The sequence below is a fragment of the Mobula hypostoma genome, chromosome 9 (genome assembly GCF_963921235.1).
Source record: "Mobula hypostoma chromosome 9, sMobHyp1.1, whole genome shotgun sequence".
Classification (NCBI taxonomy): Eukaryota; Metazoa; Chordata; class Chondrichthyes; order Myliobatiformes; family Myliobatidae; genus Mobula; species Mobula hypostoma.
Genome location: NC_086105.1, coordinates 14,461,790 through 14,481,990, shown reverse-complemented (window position 1 = coordinate 14,481,990; position 20,201 = coordinate 14,461,790). Strand labels below are relative to the sequence as shown.

Sequence of the window (20,201 nt, the reverse complement as noted above, 5' to 3'; positions counted from 1 at the left end):
GACACCCCTCTAATCTGAGGGTGTGCTCTCCGGTCTTAGGCTCTCCCATCCTAGGAAACATCTTCTCCACACCCACTCTATCAAGGCCTTTCGACACTTGATAGATTTCAACCCCTCATTCTTCTTAATTCTAGTGAATACAGGCCCAGAGTCATCAAACTCTTTACATGATAAGCTCTTCAATCTTGGAATCATTTTTGTAAACCTCCTTTGAACCCTCCCCAGTGTCAGCACATCCTTTCTAAGATAAAAGGCCCAAAACTACTGGAGATAGTGCTGTAAATATTGGGCTGCAACTGCAAATATTTAGCGCGGCTCTAGAACTGATGCTGGTGGTGACTGCTGATTGTGAAGCAAGGGTAGGATCATTGTAGGCTAGACCAGAGTTTATTTTAGCAAGTTATTCTTTTGGAATAACAATAAGCAAAGACATTGAAACAACAACTGCCTCATGGAATAGAAACAGAATGAACTTTGGTGTTCCTCGTATTTAAGTTCTAAATTATGTTGTCTGATTTTGTAATTTTTAAAAATGCTTTCTGATGAAAAATCAGATGCTCAGTTGATACTCTGTTGCCTTATATTTAGACATTCGTTTAATTTCCAAATTTATACATTTGATCTTAAATAGGGCCAAATCCACCACGAAATATTACAGCTGGAGAAGTAACATCCTCTTCACTACAATTACTCTGGGTTGCACCAGAGGAATCAACATCTGAATCCTTTCATCATTACCTCATCAGCTTTATGGCATTTAAATCAAACGATCTCGTCGCCGAAGACGTTCCAAGAGATAAAACCTCTGTGGTACTTAGGAACCTTAAGCCATTCCAATCTTATGAAGTCTATGTCCAAACAGTGACAGAGGGTGGATCACTGAGTTGTGCTGAAGGACCATTATTTGCAATAACAGGTAGAGAAAGATCTATTTTCAAACAAAAGGACCTGAATTTACATTAAAGTAATTTCATTTTGCTGCCAGTCTATATCTTTTTCACATGTAGCATGTAATTTACCTCTACTTGTAATTTAAAATAATTTAACACAACACTTAAATAATTGTGTTTGACATTAGTGAGGCCTAATTTGGAGTGTTGTGTGCAGTTTGGTCACCTATCTGCAAGAAAGATGTAACGAGGTTGAAAGAGTGCAGAGAATATTTACAAGGATGTTGCTGGGTCTGGTAGACCTGAGTTATATAGAAAGATTGAATAGGTTAGGACTTTATTCCTTGGAATGTAGAAGATTGAGGGGAGATTTGATAGAGGTATACAAAATTATGAGGGGTATAAATAGGGCAAATGTAAGCTGGCTTTTTCCACTGAGGTTGGGTGAGACTACAACTAGAGGTCATGGGTTAAGGGTGAAAGGTGAAAAGTTTAAGGGGAACACGAGGGGAAACTTTTTTACTCAGAGGATTGTGAAAGTATGGAATGGGCTACCAGTAGTTTAGATAGTAGGGGTGGCAGGGGTATGGAGGTGTACAAATTCGATAGGGGAGGCAGTTGAAATGGTTTGGTATGGACTCGATGGGCCAAAGGGCGTATTACTGTGCTATACTTTTCTATGACTCTATTGAAATCAAATGGATAAACCTGACTCAAATGAAGCCTTTAGTATTTGAGCTTTGGAGCTATTCTTACATTTGTGTTTCAGTAATTATGTGCTGTACATTTTGACTTTAGATCCCAGCTCTCCAGTCAGTATTTACATTGATAATGCAGAAGTTTGGGAGAACAGGATCATTATACATTGGGAGCCTCCACCGGAAGGATGTGACGAGTACCACCTTCGAATACAAATGAACAATAAAAGCAATGAAGTAAAAGAGTTTTCAGTAATAAATGCAACACTCTTTCAATTTGATTTCATGATCCCTGGAGTCACATATGACATTGAGGTGATGGCAGTAAGGAATGGGAAGAGAAGCAAGCCAGAATGTATCACACAGACAACAAGTAAGTGAGAGAATCTAGATATAATTTATTTGGGAGGATTTTCTGACATTATTAATTTTGTGGTTCTGTAGTTACTCCTCGTCTCCTGCTGCCACTGTGGCAGGAAATTAACAAATCTGAAAAAATTGAGTGCTCTGTTTCCTGGTTGCCTTAAAAGTAAAGAGGCTTTCAGTGTTCTACCTGCTGAGGGGCACTGGCTACTATGAAACAACACTATACTGATTACAACAAGGACACATTGGTGGAATCTAGGTAGAGCAGATGGCTGGTGATGAAGGAAGAAAAAAATAAATTATTTATCTGGATTGAGCCATCACCTGCAAGGCGTGTGGAACGGCTTTGAGGTTGGACGTGCCTGGTTGTTCAAATTTCCAGAGAGGTTTGTGCCAAGTGCAATGTTTCCAAATACTCATAGAAACTTCCATGGATGTTCAGTCATTCAGCAAGCCTTTGTTGGTATCAATTAGGAGAGCTCTTCTGGTTTCAGCGACTGAGATCATCAAGATAAATTGAGAGTCATATTTATTATTTTGTGAAAAAAAGAACAGATGCTTGTAACTTTTTTTTAGAATGGTCTCACAGACAGGTAAAAGTGGTCCCAGCTAATAATAGTACAAAATAAAGAGAAAGCACTGGGGAATGATAATTTGTTCATTCCCGCCCAAAACCGCAGCAAAATTGGGTAGAATGATGTGGGTAGATTCTTTTTGCCACTAGAACAATGGGTGTTGTTAATGACCACAGAACTGCTACTTACTGAATTGTTTTTTTTTTTGCTTCTCCTGTTATTCTCTGTAAACTCTGAAAACTGTTTTGTGCGAAAATCCCAGATCAGCAATTTCTCAGATACTCGAACCATGCCTTCCGGCACTAACAATCATTCCACTGTCAAAGTTACTTAAATCACATTTCTTCCCCATTCTGATGTTTGGTCTGAACAACAACTGAACCTCTCGATCATGATACACATGATTTTATGCATTAAGTTGCTGCCACATAATTGGCTGATTAGATATTTGCATTAAAGAGCAGGTGTAGCTTATAAAATGGCTACTGACTGTACTTATGGTAAACCAAAAGGGAGTTCTAACGTGCAAAAGAAATGAAATATTTGGTTGTGTTAATGAACTCTGTTCCTTGGCGACTGATTCTGCTCTTCTTTCAGGCTGACCCAGACAACTCATAACTCTAGACCCTTATTTGATCCTTTACTGTCCTTTGAGTCCCATATTCTCTACAATGCAAAAATGACACTTTTTACTTCAGTAATAACCTCCCTTCCCTTATTCCATTTGTGTATGCTGGATATTTCCTCATTTAGACAACTCATTTTATAAAATAACAGCATTATCATTTTTTTTCAGGGCCACTACCAGTTGAGATTGTCTTTCCCATTGATATTCAGACCCACTCAACAGTACTGTATGTTGGAATGCCAAAAACTGGCATATTTGATGAAGTCATCGTTACATATGGAGATGAAATTAAAAGAATAGCTACATTTAGGAGGTATATTAATATAACAATAGAAAAATTGATCCCTGGTGAAGAATATAAATTTGCAGTGTATTCAAACAGTGGCAACATGAAGAGCAAAGTGTACAGGGTTCCTGCTGTGAAAACCCGTAAGTATTAAAAATAGCAATCTGTACACATCCATAACAAACATGACTTTTAAATTCATCTTGCACTCACTTGTAATTCTTACTTCACAATTTTTGATGTATTTTCAGTGTTTGAAAGAACTGTGTTCATCAAGAAAGGGTATGAGAAAATTGGTAGAGTAACTAACAAGCTAAACTGTTTGTAACTTCAGAACATTAAACTAGTTCAAAATAAGTCGCGCGAGTCTGAAATGTGGGTTTAACTTTGAGTTTACTTTAAGTGAGATGCACGTGTATTACGTGGTAGTGTGATGACGTATGCAAATAATGTATTTTTAGATTAAAGAGCAGATGTATCTAATAAAGTGGCTACTGACTGTATTTATGGTAAACCAAATGTGAGTTCTAAGGTGCTAAACATTTTGTTCTGTTAATGAACTCTGTTCCTTGGTGACTGATCCTGCTCTTCTTTCAGGCTGACCCAGCCAACTCATAACTAATTATTTATTTAAATGAACAAGAATGCTTAATTAAACCTATACAGTGGCATGCAAAAGTTTGGGCACCCCAGTCAAAATTTCTGTTACTGTGAATGGCTAAGCAAATAAAAGATGACCTGATTTCCCAAAGGCATAAAGTTAAAGATGACACATTTCTTTAATATTTTAAGCAAGATTACTGTTTTATTTCCATCTTTTACGTTTCAAAATAACAAAAAAGGAAAAGGGCCCGAAGCAAAAGTTTGGCCATCCTACATGGTCAGTACTTAGTAACACCCCCTTTGGCAAGTATCACAGCTTGTAAACACTTGCTGTAGCCAGCTAAGAGTCTTTCAATTCTTGTTTGGGGGATTATTGGCCCATTATTCCTTGCAAAAGGCTTCTAGTTCTGTGAGATTCTTGCGCCGTCTTGCTTGCACCGCTCTTTTGAGGTCTATCCACAGATTTTCAATGATGTTTAGATCTGGGGACTGTGAAGGCCATGGCAAAACCTTCAGTTCGCGCCTCTTGAGGTAGTCCATTGTGGATTTTGAGGTGTGTTTAGGATCATTATCCTGTTGCAGAAGCCATCCTCTTTTCATCTTCAGCTTTTTTACAGACAGTGTGATGTTTGCTTCCAGAATTTGCTGGTATTTAATTGAATTCATTCTTCCCTCTACCAGTAAATGTTCCCTATGCCACTGGCTGCAACATAAGCCCAAAGCATGATCTATCCACCCCCGTGCTTAACAGTTGGAGAGGTGTTCTTTTCATGAAATTCTGCACCCTTTTTTCTCCAAACATACCTTTGCTCATTGCGCCCAAAAAGTTCTATTTTAAATTCACAAGTCCACAGGACTTGTTTCCAAAATGCATCAGGCTTGTTTAGATGTTCCTTTGCAAACCTCTGATGCTGAATTTTGTGGTGAGGACGCAGGAAGGGTCTTCTTCTGATGACTCTCCCATGAAGGTCATATTTGTGCAGGTGTGGCTGCACAGTAGAACAGTGCACCACCACTCCAGAGTCTGCTAAATCTTCCTGAAGGTCTTTTGCAGTCAAACGAGGGTTTTGATTTGTCTTTCTAGCAATCCTATGAGCAGTTCTCTTGGAACGTTTTCTTGGTCTTCCAGACCTCAACTTGACCTCCACCTTTCCTGTTAACTGCCATTTCTTAATTACATTACGAACTGAGGAAATGGCTACCTGAAAGCGCTTTGCTATCTCCTTATTGCCTTCCCCTGCTTTGTGGGCAACATTTATTTTAATTTTCAGAGTGCTAGGCAGCTGCTTATTGGAGCCCGTGGCTGCTGATTGTTGGGACAAGGTTTGAGGAGCCAGGGTATTTATAAAGCTTTGAAATTTGCATCACCTGGCCTTTCCTGACGATGACTGTGAACAAGCCATAGCCCTAACAAGCTAATTACGGTCTGAGACCTTGGTAAAAGTTATCTGAGAGCTCAAATCTCTTGGGGTGCCCAAACTTTTGCATGGTGCTCCTTTCCTTTTTTGCACTCTAAAATTGTACAAAACAAAAATAATACACTAATCTTGCTTAAAATGTTGAAAAGGATGTTTCATCTTTAACTTTAGGACTTTTGGAGATCAGTTTATCTTCTACTCACTTAACTATTTACAGTAACAGAAATTTTGACCAGGGGTGCCCAAACTTTTGCGTGCCACTGTGTATATGTACACGCACATGATCACTCAAGTATTATTGAAATATTAAGCACAAAACATAAACTTTGATGCTCTTTCCTTAAAATGAATAATTATAACATCTCACATCCATTATTTTAGAAAATCTCAGGCAATAAGGATAAGGAATAAGACATTCATAGGCCTTCTGATTTTGCTATAAACAGAAGATGATAAAATAGAGTTAGAGATACAGCTGACACTTGAAACAAAAGTGCCTACTGTGAATTAAAAAGTTTAGCAATTATCTTCTGGCCTTGTCTACTAGGATTTTTTTTTAGCTTTGACTTAGAAGTTTAGTAACCCTGTATGAATGAATCAAACAAATCAAACAGCACAGAAATTTGTTATCATGTATTGGGGAGACATCTAATTATACTCTTTCCCAGTAATGGTTGCTCTGTATTGAGATAGAAAAGTTTATTGTCTTTTGCACACTGGTCGAATGCCCAAGTTGGTGTGGTCTTTCATTGATTCTATTGCTATTATTTTATAATGGATTTATTGAATATGCCCACAAGAAAATGAATCTCAGGGTTATATATGGTGACATATATGTCCTTTGATAATAAATTTACTTCGAAATTTGAATTGTCAAACTTTCCCATCATTGATAACGGAGGTTGATTTGGCTCACCAGGCAGTTAGTATATCTGTACAAGGACACAGATCTTTTATAAATACGTACTGATATTTTTAACTTCCCTTTATAGAAACTGATAAGAGGAAACATGAGAACTTAGTCATATGTAAGGTTGCCTACCTCAAAACATTTTAAATCCTTTTTTCTGTTGCTTATACTGGGAACAGAATTTTTCTAGGTCCTCAAGTTTTGATAAATTACTGCGCTGCTATTAATCAATACACTATTTCACTTTCTGGGGCATATAATTTGGCATCCAAAATTCTGCTGGTGACAGAATTTGGTAAAATTTTTCATTCTGTGAAATAATATGTTTTGTAGATGCCAGAAGTTACAAGGTTAAGGTTTCAGTTTCCTTAATGGAGTTGGGCTGAAGCTATCATGTTAACGTAACGTGCATTAAATGACAAAGTGGATCCTGTAAATCAGTTTAGATTACAGATTGTTTACTGGCAGCTTAAATTCAGCTCAGCAATGTAAAGCAAATTAAAGACTTTTCACACTCAGTGTGAGCACTGTGATGCAGAAATGTGTTCTCTGGCAGCTACAAACCATTAAAAAGGAACTAATTGTTTGAATCAACCTGATATGGCCTGATACTAAGATGACTACATAATATGGTCACACATTGGAAACCGAACACAGATTGATGCTTTACAGCATGTGTTCCCAAGCTGGGGTACATGGACTCCTTGGTTAATGGTAGGGGTCCATGGTAGAAAAAAGTTTGGGAATACTTGCCATAGAATATTAAATTCAATCAAGTTTAATTGTCATTCATCCATATGTGAATACTCACGAATACTGCCAGACAAGACAACTTTACTCTGGGGCCAGGGTACAAAACACTGTACCAATAGTCACACACAACACAGAGCACACCTCGCATGTACAAAATAGCAAGCACATAAAGTTCACAGCTCCTTCATTTTCTGCACCAGAGAGCAACTCGCTGATCAGGAAGACCTGCAGTACTTTAAGTTCTCAATGTATAGCAGGATTCTGCAATCATTAAAAATACTTTTAAATAGGACAGCAGCACCTTTTGAAGCCACTACAACTGAATGTGGGGCCATTATCATGATAATTTATTAATTTCCTTTCCTTTGTAAAATCATATACAATATTGCTCATAATTCCAAATTGAAAGAAGGGTGGAAATTCTCTTTTATCCACTAGGTCAACCAGAAGCAGAAATAAAAAAGACACAGACCAGACATTTACCCGTGTAACATCTTTTTGTAACTCCAAACTTGATCTCTTGACCTCTAAGTATTAGAGGCTTTTTTGACCACTTTACACTTCCTTTGGAATCTGTCCTTTGAAAAATATTGTTGTTAGTTCTTTTTCTGAGAAGCTTCCAAAGATTCAAAGATTCAAGATTGAAAGTACAATAGAAGAGAAGAGAAGATGGCGGCGTGATGCAGCGCGCAGCGGCCACTCCAGAATGAATATCTGTTACCTGTTGAGTAGGATGCCGTGCACAATCCTGATTTGATGGAGATGGACGTGAGAAGCATGGAAGGAACATCTGGTGAAACTTCTGAAATGCCTGCTTCACTGGCGGCTGGGGCGTGGTCAAAGAGCTTGGCAGAGATGGTACTCAGTGCTCGGTGTTGGAGGGCCGGTCGGAGGCTCGAAGTTTTCGGACGGACTCAGAGTCGGCTGTAGTCGGGTGCTTCCAGGGTGCTGCATCGGCAAGTTTGTGGCACTGGAGGTTCATGGCAGGAAGAGTTTTCCTTCCTTCTACTGTCTGCGTGAGGTGATGGGGCTATCGGGACTTTGATACTTTTTTTTACCGTGCCCATGGTCTGCTCTTATCAAATTACGGTATTGCTTTGCACTGTTGTAACTCTATGTTATAATTATGTGGTTTTTGTCAGTTTTAGTCTTGGAATGTCTTGTGTTTCTGTGATATCATACTGGAGGAACATTGTACCATTTCTTAATGCATGCATTTCTAAATGACAATAAACGAGGACTGAGTGTCCTCATAATCTAATCTAATTATCAAAGTATGTATGTAGTATACAACCCTGAGATTCATCTTCCCACAGTCACAAAACAAAGAAAACCAATGAACCGCTTCAAAGAAAAACATCAAACCCCTGAACACATAAAGAAAAAAATTGCACAAACCGCAAGAAAAAGTGTGAAAAATACAGAATATAAAGCACCTAACCATGAAGTCATCAAAAGAGTCCAAGGATATTCAGTTCAACTCAGCTCAATCTAATGCTCCGTCTTTCATTATCTGCAGGCCATAGTACCAGCCTGCTGTGATCTCGGACTACTAAAGTTTCTGCTACTTAAAATAGTTCTTTATAATGTATTAACATTTTGCAAAAGCTTAAAGGAGGGGTGATCACGACTCTTTCCTTATGAATATTTATTTTTCCTTCTAAGTAATCACTTTATACAATGAACATTTTGCAGCCAGTGGGCACAGCATGCAGAGAAATAATTTATGTTCAGATATCCTCATATTGATGACAAATCGATCCACATATCTTTGATGGCCTTATACTTTCAGGATTTCAAACTTGCTGCCCAGAAATTTTTCAGTAATAATATGTATTTAAATGTAATGGTCAAATAGGAGAAAATTCTGATAACTAGGGTTGGAAATGGATCTGTGCGTGCTCTGGTTTAAAATTAAAGGGAACTTAATAAAAGAACATGCAGTGGGTGCTTCTGATCTGTTGCAGTAGTTGCTGCCTGTACATTGGCAAAAAGATTCATTAACAGGTCCGTTATGCAAACTAGATTTTGAAGTATGTACAGTACTGTGTAAAAGTCTTAGGCACATATATAGTAGAGCTTTGGTGCTTGACTTTTGCATGGTACTGTGGTAGTTTTATTTATTGTACTGTACTGCTGCTGGAAAAATACCAAATTTCATGACATAGACGAGTGATGATAAACCTGATTCTGATCCGGGTCTCTGTTGTGGACTGAGAGTGGGAAGGAGGCAGGGAGAGGGGAATCATGGTTGGGAAAAGGGAAAGGAACAAGAAGCACGAGAGAGACATTCTGTTATGATCAATAAACCAGTGTTTGGAATCAAATGACCCTGTTGTCTCAGGGCTGGGTGTGTCAGCATCCACACCACCCCCTGCCCCTGACACTCCTTCTTTGCCACCTGTCCCACGCTCCTTCTGTGGCACTCCAACATCCTTTGCTCCCGCCAGATTTACAAACTCACTCTCCACTCCATGTCGACAAATACAGTACTGTGCAATGCACGTTTAAATTCCAAAATTGTGAAGCAATTGTTGGCAGAATTTCAGATGGTGACAAGAGGGTGTACAGGAGCGATATACACCTGTTAGTTGAGTGGTGTCACAGCAACAACCTTGCCCTGAATTTCAGCAAGACCAAAGAGCTGATTGTGAACTTCAGAAAGGGCAAGACAAGGGAACACAAACCAATCCTCATGGAGGGATCAGAGGTGGAGAGAGTGAGCACCGTCAGGTTCTTGGGTGTCAGTATCTCTGAGGACCAAACCTAGATGCAACATATTGATGCAACTACAAAGAAGGCAAGACAGTGGTTATATTTCATTTGGAATTTGAGGAGATTTGGTTTGTCAACTAAAGCACTCAAAACTTCTACAAATGTACTTTGGAGAGCACTTTGACTGGCTGCATCATCATCTGGTGTTGGGGAAGAGGGCTACTGCAATATTGAAGTAAGTTGCAGAAACTTGTAAAATTAATCAGCTCCATCATGGGTACTAGCCTCCATAGTATCCAAGATATCTTCAAGGAGTGGTACCTTAGGAAGGCGGTGTCCATCATTAAGGACCCCCATTACCCAGGATATGCCCTCTTCTCATTGTTACCATCGGGAAGGAGGTACAGAAGCTTGAAGGGGCACACTCAGTGATTCAGCAACAGCTTCTTCCCCTCTGCCATCCAATTCCTGAATGGACATTGAACCCATGGACACTACCTCACTACTCTTTTAATTTCTTTTGAAGTTAACTATTTAATTGGGCACAGGAGTATGTTCAGCCAGAGACTCATTCCACCGAGATGCAACACAAAGCGTCATAGGAAGTCATTCCTGCGCCTGTGGCCATCAAACTTTACAACTCCTTCCTTGGAGGGTCAGACACCCTGAGCCAATAGGCTGGTCCTGGACTTATTTCCTGGCATAATTTACATATTACTATTTAACTATTTATGGTTTTATTACTATTTAATTATTTATGGTGCAACTGTAACGAAAACCAGTTTTCCCCGGGATCAATAAAGTATGACTATGACTATATATATTTACTGTAAATCAGTATTTTTCTCTATATTTATCTATCATGTATTTCATTGTACTGCTGCTGTAAAGTTAACAAATTTCACAATATATACCAGTGATATTAACTCTGATTCTGATTCTGATACATGAAAATGTCTGTGCTTTGTTTCCATATGGCCATAAGATATAGGAGCAGAATTATGCCATTTGGCCCATTGAGTCTGCTCTGCCTTTCAATCATGACTCATCCTTTTTTCCCTCCTTCTCAACTCCCCCTTTCCCAGCCTTCTCCTTTTCACACTCTGTTTAATTTTCACACTCAGTCTTCTGGGGAGACTGACCACAGGGAAAAGAATTTTCTATGATAAATCATTTTTCTATGTCAAACATTCGCAGTCATTGTTCTTCCTATTGAAATTGCAGACCCTCAGGTCTGACTTTCAGAATGTACATTTCAGTATATGAGAACCTCATGTAGTCAATATGCCACTTCCAATTCCAATTCACTTGCTGTTCATTAATTCCTATCGATAAATCTTTCAAAATAAAGTGATCCTCTCATATCCCTTTTGCCAATCACCTGTCCAGCTCTTGGCTCCATCCCTCCCCCTCCTGTCTTCTCCTATCATTTTGGATCTCCCCCTCCCCCTCCCACTTTCAAATCTCTTACTAGCTCTTCCTTCAGTTAGACCTGACGAAGGGTCTCGGCCCGAAATGTCGACTGCACCTCTTCCTGGAAATGCTGCCTGGCCTGCTGCGTTCACCAGCAACTTTGATGTGTGTTGACTAAAATTAGAACTCTTTTACTGAATGGAAAATATCATTTTTCTAAACCTTATCTGCCATGAAGTCTTGCATTTGTATGACACCTATAATGTTATTTTTTTCTATAAGCTGAAACAATAACTTTTTGATTATCTTCTTGTTCTAGATTTGGTACCTCCCACTAATTTACGTGAAGGGATGGTCACAGAAACATCACTGGAGTTAGTGTGGGATAAAGCAGAAGGACATTTCAACCAATATGAAGTGCTGTGTTTAAACTGTGGCAAGCAGCTTGTGGTAACCTCACTTTAATCAGTGCAGTTAAACATACATCATAATATGTAAAATGGCATGTAACATAAACTTAATGTGTAATTCTGCAGACTGTCAATTTCAGTTTGGAAAAGACAATAGTAGACTATGCAGTTAAACTAATAGAGCTTTTTTTGGCAAATGTGATTAAAAGATCTTCCAGCTTTGTTAATATTGAATTAGAATTTTAAAAAGATATTGATTTATTTGTTATTCATTTCAGGTTCAAAAGGTTAAACAAGAGTTTGTGGTATTTACAAAGTTGACTCCAGGAAAACTGTATAATATTTCACTACGGACGGAAAAGGAAAACTATCAAGATAGCATTCCTGTGAAACAATTAATACGCACATGTTAAGTTTCATTTTGTTTTTAATACTTTGCATTATATTTTTCCCTCTGTTAACTCAAATAAAGTAGTTGAAATGTATAAATTGCTGAGAAGCTCTCAGCTTATAGACTTTTCTTTCATTGCTAACTGATCTCTATATTTTTTTCTAAACTTAGAATTATTGAGAGAAGATCATAAACATGAGATTCTACAGTTCAAAGTTCAAAGTAAAATTTATTATCGGAGTACATACATGTCACCACATACAACCCTGAGATTCATTTTCCGCGGGCATACTTAGCGAATCTATAGAGCAGTAACTGTACACAGGATCAATAGACAACAAACTGAATATGCAGATAGAAATAAATAGCGATAAATAATAAGCATAAAATAGCAAGATTAAAGCGTCCTTAAATGAGTGTAGTTATCCCCTTTTGTTCAAGAGCCTGATTGTTGAGGGGTACTAACTATTCTTGAACCTGGCAGAGTGAGTGCTGAGGCTTTTGTACCTTCTACCTGACGGCTGCAGTGAGAAAAGAACATGGCCTGAGTGGTGAGAACTTTTGATGAAGGATGCTGCTTTCCTTCTGCAACATTTCATGTAAATATGCTCAATGTCTGGGAGGATTTTATCCGTAATGTACTAGGCCAAATCAACGACTTTTCATTGGATTTTGTAGATGCTGGATATCCAGACCAACACACAAAATGCTGGAGTAACTCGGCAGGTCAGGTAGCGTCTAAGGACGGGAATAAACAGATGACCCTTCATCAGGACTGTAAAAGACTGGAGAAGCCAAAATAACAAGTTAGAGAGAAGGAGGAAGGAGTACATGCTGGCAGGTGATCGGTGAAGCCAGGTGTGGGGGAAGTGGGTGGGTGAGGAGGAATGAAGTGAGAAGCTATGGGGTGAAAGGTGGATAGGAGAGGAGAGTGGACCATGGAGAAAGGGAAGGAGGAGGGATATCTGAACGAGATGATGGGCAGGTGAGGAGAAGAGAAGGGATAAGAGGGGAGCCAGAATTACAAATGGAAAAGAGAGAAGGGGGATGGGAGACAAATTACCAGAAGTTAGAGACATCGATGTTCGTGCCGTCAGGTTGGAGGATACCAGACAGAAGATCCTGCACCTTTATCTGGCATCTTCTCTCCTCCTTTTCAGTGCTGATGAAGGATCTTGGCTTGAAACATTGACTGTTTATTCCTTTCCATGGATGCAGCCTGACCTGCTGAGTTCCTCTTGCGTTTTGTGTGTGAGATTGAGTGAAGAGTTGCTTTCTGTTTAGTTTGAAGATTTAAGAAGTCTGTAAATTAAGTTGTTTATGGATGGACTTGGCTGGAGTGGAATGTAGACAGACAATTCATTTGGGGAAGAGCAATAAAACAAGTCAATTACTGAGGTGTAAAAATTGTGCCTTTAGACTGCGAGAATTCGAAAATCAAACAAGCTAACAATATGGTGGAATCTAAGGATAAATATTTAAATTTTATATATATTTAAAGAAAATTTTGGTTTGAAGCATACCATGGGATTAAACATGAAACCAGACAGGGTATTCATGTCTACCCAGATTAGCTGAGGAATATGATGTTAAATGCTGGCTAAAACTTCCTTGGTGATGAAATGTAGAAATTTCTGTTGAAGCATGACATTCTGGATAGAACTTTGCATTGGTGTAGGTTTGGAGTGCAGTGGATAGCAATTCTGATCAAACTGTTTGTTTAGTTTGAATATAGAGTTGAAGGCAGCTGATGCATTAAAAAAATGTGAAAAGATCTGCCACAGTTAATAGTTACCCACTTCATTTTGATCGTATGCGTTGTGGTGATGTTGGTTTATTAAAGCTCTAACCCGTATACAATCATCAGCCTGGTTCCTTCTGTATAAAATGGCTGTGTTCCTATATCATTACTTAAATCTCACCTGAGATATCATTCGGGCACCCTGTGTAGCAAAGCTGGAGTGATAAATGATCATTTAGCTTATTAAGTACATCTATCCTCAGCATTTTCAGAACTTGTATTAAACAATTTCCTTTTCCGAAGTAGGCTCATATATCTAGTCTCCCTGTTAAATATGGCTGCTTTTTGGTTGTTTCTGAACATATACGCCACCTACAGCTCTATTACTGTGTCCCTCCATTGGTCGGGGTCAGCCATGGATCTTGCATCCTAGCTGTCCACATGATACGCAAGCTAGGGCAGTACGATATGAAGATCAAGCTGTTGCCCATGTAGCAGTCTTCCTCTTTCCATTCTCTGATCAATATCTAAAGGAATAGCAGAAGCTGATGCTGTTTGGCACCATTGGTGTCGCAACAGTTGCCAGTCCGTGTTGAATTCAACATAGGACTGGCTTAGGCACTTTAGCGCTGGATTTTTCCTTGGAGTTTTACCCCCAAAGTCTTCCCCATCATTGGATATAGGTGCAAGGCAGCGGAAGTTTGAGTTTTCCTTCTCCTAAGTGAGCTGCTAACCACGGCTGATGAGACCCATTTGCCCAAAGCAACTGGTTTTAAGGCACCAGTAAAGTACATTTGCCCCTGCTCCTGTCAGTATAACTGGTCCCGCCGGGCCTAGTAGCTAAGCTACACTTGAAGGCCAGGAGCTGGACTTGGTTGTTAGAGGCTATTTGAGATGCATACTATTGGGAGCATTTAAAAGACTGTGAAAGCTTATCACCCCGGCGATAACAACCTTAAAGAGTCCTATCATTAGAAAAGGAATTATTCTTAACAAGTTTATAATGATTTTTGAAATAAATAGAAAGTTTAATTCTAATTTTGGTGAATTCACATTAGATGAATCATTGTTCATCTTTGCCATTTTAGTGCCAAGCCCCGTGGAGTATCTGAATTATAACAAGTCTTCATATTCATTAACACTGAGCTGGCCAGAACCTGTTGGTGTATTTGATGGGTTTAATCTAACACTTGCCAGCAAAGTTATGCATCAAGTTGTTGAAATTCCTTTTACTCATTCACGGTAAGATATTTAATGCTATTTTGAAAGTTATGGTTCTATAAGATATATAATGTGAATTAAGTTACTTTCTTAGATGATTGCAATTAATCAATCAGATAAAAATAGGCATTTCATTTTATAATATTTTATGGAAATTTTAACATAACACTGCAATGTGATTAATCAAATTACTGTTCTTTGTGAATCGATGCTCAAGCTCTATGCCTGTTCATCGTAACATAATGATATATTTGTGAAGGTCTCTACTGACCTAAGAGGGTGTTAATGATACAAAGATATAAATGACATGTTCTGTTGGAAGGAATGTCAAAACTCATCGTCCTACAAATACTGCCAGACTAGATCAATACCATTTATTACCTGTTGTTTGCAGATATTAGTTGATGTAATTGTCCACAACGTAAGTGTGTGATTGACTGTGTCTACAAGTTTAATTTGCAATTCAATTCTATCACAGCTGATCCCTACCTTAAGTCTGCTTGTCTTGACTAGAAAGCATAATAATTTTGCTGACAAACAACCATCAATTTTAGTTTTAAAACCTTCAATTGACCTATCCTCAATTTACATATAGGGATGGAAGTTGACTTCCACCACTTCCTGTGTGAAGATGTACTTCCTGATATTGTCCTCCAATGATATGAAGATTAGAGCCTTTTGGAAACAGTTTTTCCCTGTTTATGCCGTGAGGTATTTTAAATATCTGAAATAGCTTAATAGATCATCTGGTAATCTCCTATAGTCAAGTATAAGACAGAACAAATCTAATAACTTAACTCTCTGAACCAATATGATGCTGATGTTTCAATTTTGTCCCTCCTCCAAAGTTAGTAAATTCCTTTTGACACAGAGCGCACAGAACTGATTTCAGTACAGTATTCCAAAAGGACTTCAGACAAAATTGATAGAACTGTACCTTAACTTCCATCCTATTGTATTCCAGCCCCTTGAGACAGAATGCCACTTTCCATTCCTTATGGTTTAGAAAACACTTTATCTTTCTTAGGGTGAAAAGCAGATGATCTCAGATATATGCCTACACTCTCTTGTTCATAGTTTTGGCCACCCATTGAATTTATTAATGTTATCTATCCATCAAATTTAGCTCTTTGCTTTGTACACAATATTTGTAAAGTAATTTGTACTGTAAATTGTAAAGTAATATTTATGAAGAAACTTGGCATTATCAGAAAACTTGGCAATAAATACTGTACATTATATACCTGTGATTACACTCAAAAGTAATTCAATGGTCATGAATGGAGTATTTTGTGTATTTAATATGTACATTAGAAGAATAATATATTCTTAAACTCTCTGCATCTTCATGATGTATATGATACCATATAAGAGCAAATCAGTATGACAAAATTACTTTGTCCAATTATCTTTACTGATAATGATCTGTTTGTGAGATATAAGTAGAGCACGAGCAGCAAAATGAGTAAGTTATCTAATGCAACAAAACTTTTCCATAAGGATATAACTAAAATAATGTAAAAACTTTATTTTGTATGTTTGCATATTGTACAGAACATCCCACTTTGACAAGCTAATGCCAGGTACGACCTACTCTATAACTATCGAGACAACAAGTGCAACAAAGAAGAGCCATCCCATAACAATTAGTATAACAACAGGTGAGTTTCAGTTTCAAAAGTAAAAATACTTAATAATTAGTCTGTATTGTTAGAACTTTACGCTGAGCTGTTTTGCACATAAGAGTTATATGATCAAATGCTGAATGTTAAATCCCAAAGGAAACATCTGAACTTCTTAAACTGTAATTTTACTGCCTTTAATTTTCTGAAGAGCCAAAGTTATCAACTAAGATGATGGTTTGGTCAATCCTCCAATTTCCAAAGTCAGAATAATGTGCAGGATTCGCTTGTTTGTTTATTTATTTATTTGTTGAGATATCGTGTGGAATAGGCCTTTCCGGTTCTTCAGGCCGCACCAACCAGCAATTCCCAATTTCATTCTAGCTTAGTCATGGGACAATCTACAATGACCAGTTAACCTACCAGCCATTATGTCTTTAGACTGTGGCAGGAAACTGGAGCACCTGAAGGAAACCCACACGGTCATGGGGAGAATGTCCGCAGGCAGCGGTGGGAATTGTACCCAGGTTGCTGGTACTGTAAAGCATTATGCTAACCACTATGCTACCAAGCTGCTCTGTATCAATTTAATCACTGCAGATTTTGTTTTCTGTTCTACCTCCACCTGTCAGGCTGAAACACTGATGTAAGAGGCCTAGATGTTTGATCATTATTGTAAAGGAGAGGAAGGGATAGATGGGTAATAACAGGCCAGTCCATCCAACATTGATGGTGGGCCTATTCTCAGAAACAAACACAAACAACAGGAATTCTGCAGATGCTGGAAATTCAAGCAACACACATCAAAGTTGCTGGTGAACGCAGCAGGCCAGGCAGCATCTCTAGGAAGAGGTACAGTCGACGTTTCGGGCCAAGTCCTGACGAAGGGTCTCGGCCTGAAACGTCGACTGTACCTCTTCGTAGAAATGCTGCCCGGCCTGCTGTGTTCACCAGCAACTTTGATGTGTGTCGCTCAGAAACAAACAGATCGTTATTCAGAAAGATTCAGAAAGACAGACAATGTTTTGACAGAATTAAATTATGGAGGGAGAGCTCAAAAAATTACTTGATTTTTTGGGGGTAAGCTTTTACCACTAATCACATGGTCATATATTTGGGGTGGAGACCACAGGGATCCAGCAACAACAGAATAGGAAAGCAGGAAAATCATGATGGTCATTGAAATGAATTCGGTACAGAAGATGTTTTTACAGCATTTCCACCAGCAAAGAGTGAAAGAAGAAAGAAAACACCTAAAAATGTAAAAGAAAATGGGATTTGAGCATTACACGGGGACCGACAATACTTTGTGCCTGGCCCCTAGGTCTATCCTAGCCATATCTGCCACATCTTAAACCGCCCTATTCATTTGAATGAGGTCACATAACTTCATTAATAAGTTTAACTAGGTTTTAAATTTTTTTCACTATTTTCAAGTTAATTAACAGTGGCTTAATATAGTTAGCCATGAGCAGGGTGCAAAACAAGCAGTGGGTCATGATCTAGCTCAGTGCCGATTTCGAAGAAGACCCTGGATCTGTAATGAGGAATGGGCACCGAGCAATTACATATTTGATTTGTGTATCTAGTGCTTACTTGAATTTTCTTATAGGCAAATACTTATACAGGCAATATTTGTATATTATCCTGTAAGGTTTTGTATGTATTTCCTAGTTCCTGAGCCTCCTATGGACCTGCAGTTTGTTGTACAGGATGAAAATTCTGCGTACTTATTTTGGAAGCCTCCAAGAGGTGATTTTGATAATTTTGAGGTAAATAAAGCTTTGATTTTAATTTAGACCATAAGACGATAAAACATAGGAACAGAATGAGGCCATTTGCTCCACCTTTACTGTAGCCTCTCTACTTCCTTAAGCCTACCTGCCTCTCTACCTATCTTCATATCATGTGCAAACTTTGCAACAAAGCTATCAATTCCATCACCCAAATAATTTGCATATAACCCAAAATAGATCAGTCCCAACACAGTCCCCTGTGGGAGCCTGATCCACCATTTCATCATGGCTGATCCAATTTTTCTCTCAGCCCCAATCTCCAGCCTTCTTCTCGTATACCTTCATGCCCTGACCAATCCAGAATCTATTAATCTCTGCCTTAAATATGCACAAAGTCTTGGTCCGCACAGCTGTCTGTGGCAAAGGATTCCACAGATTCACCACTCTCTGTCTAAAGAAATTCCTCCTCATCTTTGTTCTGAAAGGACACACCTCCATTCTGAGGCTGTGTCCTTTGATCTTAGACTCTCCCTCCATAGGAAACATCCTCCTGATCAAGGCCTTTCGCCATTCGATAGGTTTCAATGAGGCCATGCCTCATTCTTCTGGATTCTGGTGAAAACAGGCCCAGAGCCATCAAACACTCTTCATATGACAAGCCATTCAATCCTGCAATCATTTTCGTGAGCTTACTTTGAACCCTCTCCAGTTTCAGCACATCCTTTCTGAAATAAGGGGCCCAAAACTGTTCACAATACTCCAAGTGAGGCCCCGCCAGTGCTTTAGAAAGTCTCAACATTACATCCTTGCTTTTATATTCTAGTCTTCTTGAAATGAATGCTTACATCGTATTTGCCTTCCCCACCATAGACTCAAACTGCAAATTAACCTTTAGGGAATTCTGTACATGGACTCCGAGTCCTTTTGCACCGCAGGCTTTTGCATTTCTCTCCATTTAGAAAATAGTCACCCCTTTCATTTCTTCTACCAAAAGACATGTCTGTACACTTCCTGACTCTGTATTCCATCTGCCATTTCTTTGCTCATTCTCCTAATCTGTATGTCCTTCTGTAGCCTCTCTACTTCCTCAAAACTACCTGCCCCTCCACCTATCTTCATATTGTCTGCAAACTTTACAACAAAGCCATCAATTCCATCATCCAAATCATTGACATATAATGTAAAAAAGATTGGTCCCAACACAGACCTTTGTGGAACACCACTAGTTACCGGCAACCAGCCAGAAAAGGCTTCCTTTATTCCCAGTCTTAGCCTCCTGACAATTTCTGTAACTTCAGCTACATTTTTATACTAGGAATTAACTACTTAAGAAGTCAGCTGTTTACTAAGTAGGGCTTTAATTTTTATGTTTGATTGAGAAGCAAATGATGATCTTCAATGGAAATGAAGCTATATTTTAATATTTAATGAACAAGCGTCATTATGTGGCTCATCTAACAATGTGGTCTAACACTAGTTAGATTGAGTTCCTTATCATTCAAAATTAATTATCGAACAATATGTTTCTTTAGTCATCTTGGAATGTGTCATAATAATTGAACAGGTGCCTTGCAGATGAATTTGAAGAGTAAAATCTAAATTGAATAATTGTGGCTATGTTTCCCATCCAATTTAATTTATCATTATATTTATAAATTATTCACAAATTATTTTCATTTTTGGTAATCTTGCCCTAATCAGATTTTGTTTCATAACTGAATCTCTTAATCTGGTAACGTATCATAACAGCAATTGGTTATCATCAATTGGGGTTTGAAGTTCATGTTACCGTTTGGTGCAATTTGTTTTTTTTTGGTGTGGGGTG

General features: G+C 38.5%; 1 protein-coding gene across 2 annotated transcripts in view; it reads left to right on the top strand.

Annotated features, from left to right (window-relative positions):
- The window catches only part of ptprq (protein tyrosine phosphatase receptor type Q), a 184,360-nt gene that overhangs the window by 20,505 nt on the left and 143,654 nt on the right, over positions 1 to 20,201 (top strand). For both annotated transcript variants that reach the window (XM_063057759.1, XM_063057758.1), the window contains exons 9-16: positions 632 to 916; positions 1,689 to 1,961; positions 3,326 to 3,586; positions 11,575 to 11,705; positions 11,944 to 12,073; positions 14,886 to 15,039; positions 16,573 to 16,679; positions 18,315 to 18,412. In XM_063057759.1, coding sequence (XP_062913829.1) covers positions 632 to 916; positions 1,689 to 1,961; positions 3,326 to 3,586; positions 11,575 to 11,705; positions 11,944 to 12,073; positions 14,886 to 15,039; positions 16,573 to 16,679; positions 18,315 to 18,412 — 1,439 coding nt within the window. The remainder of the gene's footprint in view (positions 1 to 631; positions 917 to 1,688; positions 1,962 to 3,325; positions 3,587 to 11,574; positions 11,706 to 11,943; positions 12,074 to 14,885; positions 15,040 to 16,572; positions 16,680 to 18,314; positions 18,413 to 20,201) is intronic.